This window comes from Dromiciops gliroides, chromosome 2 (genome assembly GCF_019393635.1).
Source record: "Dromiciops gliroides isolate mDroGli1 chromosome 2, mDroGli1.pri, whole genome shotgun sequence".
In the NCBI taxonomy this organism is placed as follows: Eukaryota; Metazoa; Chordata; class Mammalia; order Microbiotheria; family Microbiotheriidae; genus Dromiciops; species Dromiciops gliroides.
Window position 1 is genome coordinate 329,940,787 of NC_057862.1, and position 10,820 is coordinate 329,951,606.

General features: G+C 39.7%; 1 protein-coding gene across 1 annotated transcript in view; it reads right to left on the minus strand.

Annotated features, from left to right (window-relative positions):
• RNF145 (ring finger protein 145) overlaps window positions 1-9,125 on the minus strand; it is a 107,665-nt gene extending 98,540 nt beyond the window's left edge. The window contains exons 1-2 of the mRNA XM_043986173.1: window positions 9,010-9,125; window positions 1,226-1,440 (exon numbers count right to left, since the gene is read on the minus strand). Coding sequence (XP_043842108.1) covers window positions 1,226-1,409 — 184 coding nt within the window. The 5' untranslated portion in view covers window positions 1,410-1,440; window positions 9,010-9,125. The remainder of the gene's footprint in view (window positions 1-1,225; window positions 1,441-9,009) is intronic.
• Window positions 9,126-10,820: the final 1,695 nt, after the last annotated feature.

A 10,820-nucleotide genomic window follows, 5' to 3' on the forward strand; every position in this document is an offset into this window, starting at 1 on the left:
ATTTCTTAGTGACAGTGGGTCAGTAATATCATATTATTATATAAAAGACTATATATCATAATCTGAAATAGTTTAATGAGAAGAACATTACCCTTGTCAGAAACAATTACTTCAGTCCAATCCCTGTAAAATTTTGTTCTCTCCACTTAGGAAATATACCCCGAGCCACAGAACTCCAGGTTATATAGGTTTAGCTACATAATTAATCTCTACCTTAAAAAGCATAATTCTGTTAAGAAAGGGGATTAGATGCTCTACGGAAGGCCTCAAAACTCCAGAATAAGGAAGGGAAGGACCAATTTAAAATGTAATTGGGAAAGGTTTAACAAAATAAATAAAAATACAATAAAACAGAGGTAATGTTAATTTGTGGTTTCCTAAGTCAATATGCTCCCTGCAGGGATCCATTTCTATTTGAGTTTGACATCCCTCATCTACAGAAACTCATTACTAATGCTGAAAAACAACTCAAATTCATGTTCCACTGAAGGTAAGTATGAATTAGCATCTTTACATATAAAGGATATTGCATTCTTACTACCATTACTTATGAGCTATGTAGGAGTTAAAATTCACTCACTGTTCCAAGTTATTTGACCCCAATTCTTAACATTCTATGAGTCTACAGTATACAATACTGTTAGATTTCTTTGACCTCTTCTAATTACTTTTACTACCATTACCACTTCATAACAATTATAGTTCCAGAACTAGAATGGGGTTTCCCCTCTTCATATGGGGATTTTTATTAAGGTACTATTTCATATATAACACTACCATCACATTTATCTGAAGGAAATGTTTTCTTTTGAACTGATGTGGGTGTTCTTGCTCTCTTAAGGGACTCTGAAGTACACAAACAAGTGGGAAAACATATTATAGGCAAAAAAAAAAAAAAAAGAAAGAAAATCCTTCTTCATTTTTAGTGACAACCAGATTAACCAACAAAAGTAAAGAAAGTATATTAATGGAAAATATCGTTTTCAATTTACCTTAACCTTGCTAAAATATATAATTTATCCCCCCAAATCGAGATAATATATAATTTGTCTGTATTAAACAAAACAGCCAGACTACATTATTAAAAGCATTCTTCTATGACAATGCCAGCCACATCAATGTGACCAAATCATGTCAACAATTTATCCACATTCAAAAAGATAAGGCATTAAGTACACTAAAAAGTCCATTTAAAGACTAAAAAATAAATGAAGCAGACACTTACCCACATAATGCATATTAAGAGCCAAATACTTATACTGGAAGAGAGGGTTGTTATTGAGACTACTTCTTTGGATCTGCTGGAAGAAAGAGCTGACATCCCATCTGTACAAGACATCCAATAGCATGATGCTTGGGACCCTCAGGGCCACATTTAACACTGCCTCCAATTTCTCTCTTGCAGCCATATTTTTCCTTTTCAGTAAAGTCAGGAAAAACCTAAAATTCATAAAAGATACATACAAAAAAAATCAGCCAATACATCTTTAAGATGTGGTTTTGCATATATAGCCCCATAATTTTTTTTAAAACCCTGTTTTAGAGATTCACAATATAAGCTAGCTTCCATTGTGACATTTTTCCTATCTTTCAACATTTCCTATTTTGATTAAATTTGTGATTCGGAACTATGCTTAAAAGCCCACTAGTTCTAAATCTAAGTAGTAATTTTAAAAATGCAATAAATGGCATGCTCTCACATTTAATTTGATATAAAAATGTATTCCTATATAATCATTTCAGATTCATTTGGATATTGAAAAAGGTGCTAATTCAAAAGTTATTTTAACATACAAAAAGTAAGCTGCTCAATAAAGGGAGGGCTACCATAACAGTTATTTTTTGTTTGACTCTTTCAATGGCTCCTTCTACAATCAATTTTCAAGGTCTAATTTATGGCTATAGAACTCATGAATGCAAAACCAAAAAGTAATTATCTTTACAATGTTGTTTCCTTGAACTAGTAACAATTTTTGTGGTTTTGTATTTCCTGAGATCTCCGAAGCATTTGCAATCAGAATGCAAAAATAACATGCCTATCAAATAATTTTCCTCCATGCAGACATACTAATGGTATAAAGTCAGATGTATGTCTTCGCGGTCTCATGACATGTGATCCTACCTCTAATTGCTTCCTTTGTGTATGTGGGGGTAGGAAAAAAAGTTAAAGTTATAAAAGGCATGAAGAGTTGCAGAAGAATTAATGGATATTTGTAAAGAGAAAATAACGAAAATATAAATGAGAACTGAGTACAAGCAAAACTGTCTATTTTTAAAAGAAGCTATTACGTGAAATATATTGCTTTAAGTGGCAGAAATATTTCAAATATTCCAATCTAGGGCAACTTCACTGAAGGAATTAGAGAAAGGTGAAGGTGGGTGAAGAAAGGAAGAAATGATTAAAACTAATATAAACAAATAGGCAATTTAAAAATAAAGATAAGTCTGGGGACCTGTCAACCCTAGTAGTATTCCTCTGATATTTTTGCTGAGAATGTTGAACACATTTGTAGCTTTGGAAATAACTTCAGAGTTTACAAAGCAAATGGAAACATTTCTAAGGGATATTAGAGCATATTTCAATGCTATAGTAAATATGAACGTTATTCCATCATTTACCCTAATTTTCAAAGTTTATTCAATTTCAATAGAACTAAAGTTGGTATACAACTGATGAAACTCTTTTGATTGTTATATTATACTGTGTACAAGGATGCAGAACTAGAAATTACTATTGATCCACATTACCAATAATGCAATGCTGAATACGGCTGTCCTAATTATTTTAAATATATAAGAAGATTCCTTAATGAATTGCCAGCCCTCCTTCCCCATGCCCCAATAAGGTGAAAATAATACTAGCAATGAAACAAAGTCAAATACTTGTGATCCAAATAAAAAACTGGAAGAAAAAAACTAAAGCAGCCCCTATATACTCCTTAATTCATCTTTCTGGCAGCTATAAGGTCAATTGGGTTTCTCAAAATTGCTGGTGGTAGATTTTACCTGCTATACAACATTTCTACATAGATGCAGATGTCAAAGCTATCTAGGATACTTAAGAACAGATGAAGAAAAAACTCTTTTCCCTAGTAGCCAGCTAAAATGGTAACTGAATAGCATGAACTATGAGATTTAACTTCAGAGTGCAACAGATTTTCTCATTAACATGAAATCAGAGGGAAAATCACTAGATATTGAAACAAAAACATATACTGCTATCTCCAGATATTTTCTTTGCATTAAAATTGAAAATTTGGAAAGTTTTTTCATATTCGAGAATATCTTGCAATTCAAAAAGAGGATCAGAAATCAGTGATAATTAGTTCTATTTGAAGGTATCATACCTCTTTATTTCAGTGTCATTTCAAATTTGCTAAGGAAATCATAACTCTAGAGTTAGAAGGCATTTTAGAATCCATCTAGTCCAACTCCTTCATTTTACAATTGAAGAATCTGAGGCTCAAAGAGATTACATTACTTACTCAAGATCTCTCAAATAGTTAAGTGTCAGAGGTGGGATTTAAACTCAGGTTCCTCTGACTTCAGAGCCAGTGCTTTTACCACAGTAGCTAGCTGGTCTTCTTCTATTTTCAGCATTTTACCATATTATCTATTCATTTTCAGTTGTCACTTTGGCTTTAACACTTTAATCATAGAGGGTATTATTATTAGTTAACATCATAGCATAATTAAATATAAAGTTTTTTGTTTCATTGCAATTATTATCTAATGAGGGAGAAAAATCAGAAATCAAGAATTTAATGTTCAAGAAATAATGAAGTCTTCCCTCTCCCAAACATACAGAAGATCACCCTTACTACAGAAGGTCAACTCAGAATGTTGACCTTTTATTATTATCACTATTACTATCATCACTATCTATGACAGAACAAGCAAATTATCAGTCTTTAAAGTTATCAATACAGATTTAACAATACAAAATTACTGACAAAATAAGAAAGCAATGTTCAGGAAAGAAAATAAGACTAATATTGTACAATGATTATGTAAATGTCATAAATACATGAAGAATGATCTTGGATAGAGCAATATACCTATTCACATAGTAAATGTTTCCTCCTATTTGAGAGAGTTGTCTGCAAGTTTCATGAACAAGAGTGTGGAAAAAGGTAAATTTCATCCACACAAAAGCAAGTAAAAAATTACCCACAAAGTACTATAAAAAGAGAAAGAAGAAATCATTTATTCAGAACCCTACCAAATTTAAGTTTCCAATTTCTTTTCCCACCTACATCACAAATGCTTGCTGCTTCTACCATGGTCCCAGCTATGCTGACTCCAAATTCTGTTCCACTTGGTTTGTTGTGCAATTGTAAATTATATTATATATTATTATATATTACTCTTTCTTTGGGGAAAGGGTATGTAAACTCAGCTCTCAAAAGGTAGTTTGTTTTTATGTACTTCACCTAAAATTAGAATATGCTATCACAAGATGCCTGCCATGCTTATACATTAATAGTCTAAAAATCCATATTTTCTACATGTCACAGAATCATAGGATAGAGATCTAAATTTACAAAGGACATCAGAAGCCATCTAGTCCAACTTGATCATCATAAAAATGAGGAAACTGAGATCTGGGGTTGTTAAGCAACTAGTCCAAGCTATGATTAGGCAAAAGGATAATTACCATTCCCCTTTTGACCTTCCAGACTTTGACGCTAAGCTGAAGCTACAATCTCACACTAGAGCCTTCATCTAGAACTTCTTTACCCTGAAACATCCATCCATTCCTGCAGCCCCTCCATCCTGGAACATCCCTCTTTCAGAGCAGTCCCCTTCTCTCACTGGTGAGTTCCTGCTGGGACCTCCATTTTGGGGAAGGGCCTAGGACAACCAACATTCATTCCCCAGAGGGTTGTGCTTTTGATTCTCTTACCTCCCTACCCTACAACTTCACTTTCCCCACTTTTAGCTCTCTTCTGCAGGTCTTCCTACCCCATTAAAAAGTAAAACTCCTTGAAGGCATATCTTTCTTTTTTCTTGTACTTCAACACCTATCCCTTAGCACAGTACCTGGGACAAAGGTGCTTAAGAAAAGCAAGACACCTGTTGCCTGCCTACCCAGCATGCTTTTTCATTTTTTTAAATGAATATTATTCATTCGAATAGCTAAACACAAACACTAGAGGATCAATCCTAAAGAATATTATTAAATTTAAAAATCTAGAGTACATTCCCCACTAACCCTTATGAGTAACTGCTAAATCTAATTCTTTAGTTTTGCATTTAAAGCCCTCTAAAATCCGGTTACCTGTGGAGACTTATTTCATATTATTCTCCCCCATGCACTCAAATGTTCCAACCAAACTAGTCTATTTACTGTTCCCTCAACTTAGCATTCCATCTCCAACTTCCCTGCTTTTACCCTGGCATTCCAGACCTCTCAAATGTGGTTCTCCTGGCCCTCTCTGTCCCCTTGGCCTCTCAGAATCCTAAACTTTCTTCAAGGGCTCAGCTTACGTGCCTCCTCAGAAGAAAATCTCTTATAGATCTCCCTGATCATTTGTGTTTTCTTCTCAAATCATCTTGTATTTTCTTATCAATTTATGTGTTGCCACCTCCAGTAGAATAAGGGCGGAATATCCTCTTTACTTTTGTTCTTGTCTCTCCAGGGCCTAACACAAAAGTTTGGGCACTATGATAAATGACTTGTTGAACTAAACTGGACATGTCTGGAAATGTCTATTGATGATAAACTGTACTAATCATATATTGTACATTATATTCATATCAACAAGTCATACGCTAAGCCTACAGCTAAAAACAAGTTTTAAATAATCCTGGGGTTTTCAAAACAGACTAACTAAAATCAACTTTATATTTAAGTCATTGCTAAAGTTGGAGCCAAAGTCAAAACCTCCCAGATCATTTTTTTATAAGTGAGGTCTATCTTTTCCCTCCTGAGTAAAATGTCAATATCTTTTTTTCCCCCTGAAATAGGCTTCAAACCTAAGTAAACTTTCATCTATAATGACTACCGGATAGTGCTGAGTATAATTTAACTCACTAAGAAGTACTGTAAAACTTAAACAAAACACTAAAATATTTCAAAAATGAGCAAGAGGGCTATAGACCAAATCAAATCTTAAAAAAAAAAAACAGGAAGGAAGGGAAGAAGAAATAAAATAAAGGATCGAAGGAAGGAAGGAAGGAAGGAAGGAAGGAAGGAAGGAAGGAAGGAAGGAAGGAAGGACTTTTTCCTGATTTGAATTCTTAGAATTTACAGTATAAAATGTCTTGATGAACAGCTATAAAAACTGCTTAAGAGATTTACTTTATGGGTAGGTGGACTTTTTTTTTTTTGCAGGGCAATGAGGGTTAAGTGACTTGCCCAGGGTCACACAGCTAGTAAGTGTCAAGTGTCTGAAGTCAAATTTGAACTCAGGTCCTCCTGAATCCAGGGCCAGTGCCCCACCTAGCTGCCCCCTTGGACTTTTTATAATTGTATGGGGGAAAGACATCAAGAGGAGAAAAAGGATGAAAACAATTGACTTTGTAACAACAGTTCAGTTACTGTTACTACAGAGATAGGTGTAGACTTTGAAAGACATATAAATTCTTTAAGACTATAGTTTATAGCCATGTTATCTGTAGTCTCACTTTTGTTTTCTCCTTGCAAATTTTTTAAATAGCAAGGATAAGGATTGAAATTATAGTTTTTAATTAAATAGGTTATTGATTTAATAAAACCTTAATTTTATTGAACAAAATTATCTACCATTTCAAAATAAATATCTAGTCAAGAAAACCATCTGATAAAAAGTCATCCTCATTTCTCAAATCAAACCAGATAATATTTTTAAAGTGCTTAGCATAGGGGTTGGCACTTAATAGGTGCTTATATAAATGCTTATTTCCCCTCTCCTCCCATTCCTCTGGAACCATATGACATCATGATTTGTACCTGAGAAATGTTAGGTTGTGTTAAATCATTTGTATTTTTGTTAAACAATCACAGTATTTGTAGGCAGCAATGACTATCTTATTTACTAAAAGTATATGAAAGGGCGGCTAGGTGGCGCAGTGGATAAAGCACCGGCCCTGGATTCAGAAGGATCTGAGTTCAAATTCGGCCTCAGACACTTGACACTTACTAGCTGTGTGACACTGGGCAAGTCACTTAATCCCCATTGCCCCGAGCAAAAAAAAAAAGTTGTAAAAGTATATGAAACACATTTAATGTGGTTTAGGAATCCTATTCTTGGTTAGTTTGTTGTATATTTTGAGATTTTTTTAATGACTCTTTGGTTGCTTTATAATGTAAAATATCTCTCTATTTGAATCAAAAAATTGTTTTAATATTTCTTGCAGAAGATACACATTTTAGAAGACTATATTCATGGGTTTTTGTTTTTCATTTTAAAGAGGAAATTTGAAGAGATCATGTGGGAAAAATAAAGTCAACCTAAGTTTGATAGGTGCAGAAACCTGTGCATTTGGTTTTTGCTTTACCCTTCCTTCCCTCTTTCTTTCTTTCTCTCAAAAGGTATAAGTCAACTTAGTGGCAAATCCAAAGAAACCAGAACAGGCTCACATCTTGCATTAACTTCTCCACATACTTTAAATATATCTGGTCCGACTCACTCCTTCTCCTAACTTGCTAACTTGGGATGTACCTGAATACATCAACTACTAGCAATTCTATTGCTTTTCATAACCTCTTCCAAAATGATTTTCTTAAAAAATGATTCTTCTTCTCTCTGAGCTGCAGGATTATTTTTTATTTAAACTCAAAGAGACACACAGGAAAAAGAAATATTGCTATCTCTGCCACAGAGCCATCAGCCTGGGTCACGACTGCAGTGCCAAGAGCTCATCTTTTGGGTTTGAGTCAAGATTCACTTCTGGCACCAAACTCCGTACGGTATTAATAAGAGAGAGATGCACACACAATCCCCTGCTTCCATTTCAAACCAAACTAGTTTCCTGTTTACAACCGGGTTGCAAAACTAAACCAACCATTAATCTTTGATGCCACAACATTGCAAAGCCCCCTTCCTCTTCACACACCTCCCTCTAGGCTCGCTGATCTCAGATGCGTTTGAACTCCAGTAACCCCTAGCAAAGCTAGAGCTGCAAAGGAGGCGGCGCAGCCGCCTCGGGGCTGGGGGATTACGCACCGTAAACCTGGGCCAGGGGAGGAGGAACTGGAACACCCCACCCCACCCCCTCCTCCCCCGCCAACCGTAGAGCATTCACAACTGCACACCCCAAACTCTCCTTTCTCCAGATGCAGTAAAGGGTTAGTGGGAGCTTTGACTTAAAAAACTCAACTCTCTCATGCCCACCTCCATCATCCTCTGCCCCTCTCAGGAGAAGGGTATCCTTCCCGATAGCTAGAGGCCCTGGGTGGGAAAGGCACGTTGTGAGAAGGAGAATCCAGTAAAGACTGGTTTGGGTGGGCTTAAAAGGGGGAGCGGACTATAAAGAATGGGGATTTTTTTAAGTACTGGAAAAGAGATATCCCCATGCCAGATGAAAGGACCTGGCGGGGAGGGACGGAGGGAAGGAAGAGAGCTAGGAGAGCTGCGAAGGAGGAAAATCCCCATTAGAAAGATCCCCCTCGCCGGACCCTCTCTCCACCCCCTCCCCAAATCCCAACCAGCAGAGAGAGGTGGGAGAGTGCAGCGCGGGGTTCAGGACTGCCGATGAGCAGAGGAGGCCTGAGGCCAGAGGCAGAGCCAAGGGCTGGAGGAAACGGAGGCTGGAGGAGGTTTGGCAAGGGATGAAGGATGGAGGGAGCTGGACCCCGAGCTGGGCCGGGGACGTGAAGGCAGGAAGGAGATGAAGGCGGGGGAGGGGAAGACGGCTCGCGGACGCGGGGGGGAGGGGAGAAGATGCTAAAGAAAGTGATGAGGGGGCAGGGTGACGGAGGAGGGCTCCGGGCCGGGGGAGAAGGAGAGGCCGTGGGGATTTCCGAAGGGGGGAGGGGAGGAAGAGGGAGGGGCGGCAGGATGGGGGCGCCGGGGCTTCAGTCACCTCAGGGCCCCAGCCTCGGGGGGGGGGGGGAGGGGGCGGCAGCGGCTACGCCGCCCGGCGGGCTCTCGGGCTCCCTCCCCGGGTCTTGGTCGGTCAGTGTCTGAGGAACAGGAGGAGGTGGCGGCGGCGGCGGCGACGGCGGGTCCCGGCTCGGTTCACAGAGGCGGCTCCTCGCCCGGCCTCGGCTGTTCCCTCTTGGGCCGCGGCATGAGCCCGGTGGTCACCATCCTCCGCTGCCGCGGGTTCCTCTGGCCCCGCACTCCCGGGCCGGGCCCATCAGCAGGCGGCAGCGGCCATAGCCGGTGCCTCCCGGCGCGTCGGCTCCTCTGCTCACTCGCTCCCTCCCGTTTTCCCCCCTCCCCCTCCCCCTCCGGGCTCTGCGGCGGCGGCGGCGGCGGCTCCCGCCTCCTTCCCCTCCCTCCTGCCTACGACTGCGCTTGCGCGCAGACCAGCCAGGCCCCTGGCGGGCCCCTCCCCCACTCCCCTCTCATCTCGGGAGTCCTCGCCCCCTCCTTATTGCCCCCCACCCCAAGTCCCTTCTCCCTAACCCAACCTTCTGTACGCCTCCCCACAACCTGCCCCCCCGCCCCCCGCCACTGTGCTCAGCAGGCTCATGTACTCCCACCCACGGCGTTGCTACAGGTATAAGAACACAGAAGCTAGGATGCGTAGCGCATTTATGGAGTTGTGAAGCACACAACAATGACACGTGGACACAATTCCCCACTTCTCCTTCCCCCGCAGCCCCCCTCCCCATTCCCTCCTCCCCGCCTCCCCTGCACCCACATTGCTGGGACTGGTGCACACTGACATGAGTTCGCCAACGTTCCTGGACCCGGCACACAACACGTACGCTCTCATGCAAAAAAAAAAAAAAAAAAAGCAGTGACTTGAGCTACGTGGAACGTCTATTAGGAGAATATTTCGATGTTCTGCCTTTGTTGCGGTTCGCTAATTTCTGGTGGGAACTGGATCACGGGATTCTTTGAGGAAACAAACGAAAAAACCTCAACTTGTATTTGGTTGCAGATCTGTTGCAGGGGACGTAACAGAGTGCTGTTCTTTCTGGGTTTGGGATGTGTGTTGCAAGCCTGGCACAAAAGCACACATATGGATGCCCTATCGATCACTCATTCTTGTCATGAACTCACCACTTACTGAGCCCAGAATCCTGCTTTAGTTCAAATGGAATGGTAACACCTTCTGGATCTTGTCTTAGGGTTCCTTGTACAGTTTAGCCTGAAACAAACTGAAGTTTCGGTATTAATTGATAATGATGCATGATGGATGATGGATGATGGATGATGATGATGATCGTGCTTTTCACCAACCCCATTTTTCTGTTACCAAAGAAAATAAAAGTTTCAACGTTATTCACAGAACTTCAGAGTTGGAAAGTACTTGTTTAATTGTTGTTCATCTTTGGTTGATCCCTGAAGAGCAGAAACAGTCTTTAAACAACAACAAACAAACTTTCTCTGCCTTTGAGATAAGTAGATTTTACAAAAAGTTTCTATTTTTACCCAGTATGGATGTGATAACCTACCTATTCGAGGAAGTGAATAGAGTGGATTTAAGGACATATTCAAAAATATTCATTTCAGAAGCGTGATCCGCTAGATATTTCAGAAGCTATGAGTGTCTTGGTATAGATTCAGACCCAATTAAAAAGGTATATGGGGAAGAGGGGAGTTCATCATTTTGTAGAACTCAGTAGTATTGCAACTCACTCAGCTGAGAAGGGCAAATTAGGAGATTGCTTAAAGAACTAAGTACTTACCCCAAATCACATAAGTACTATTTGTTAGAGA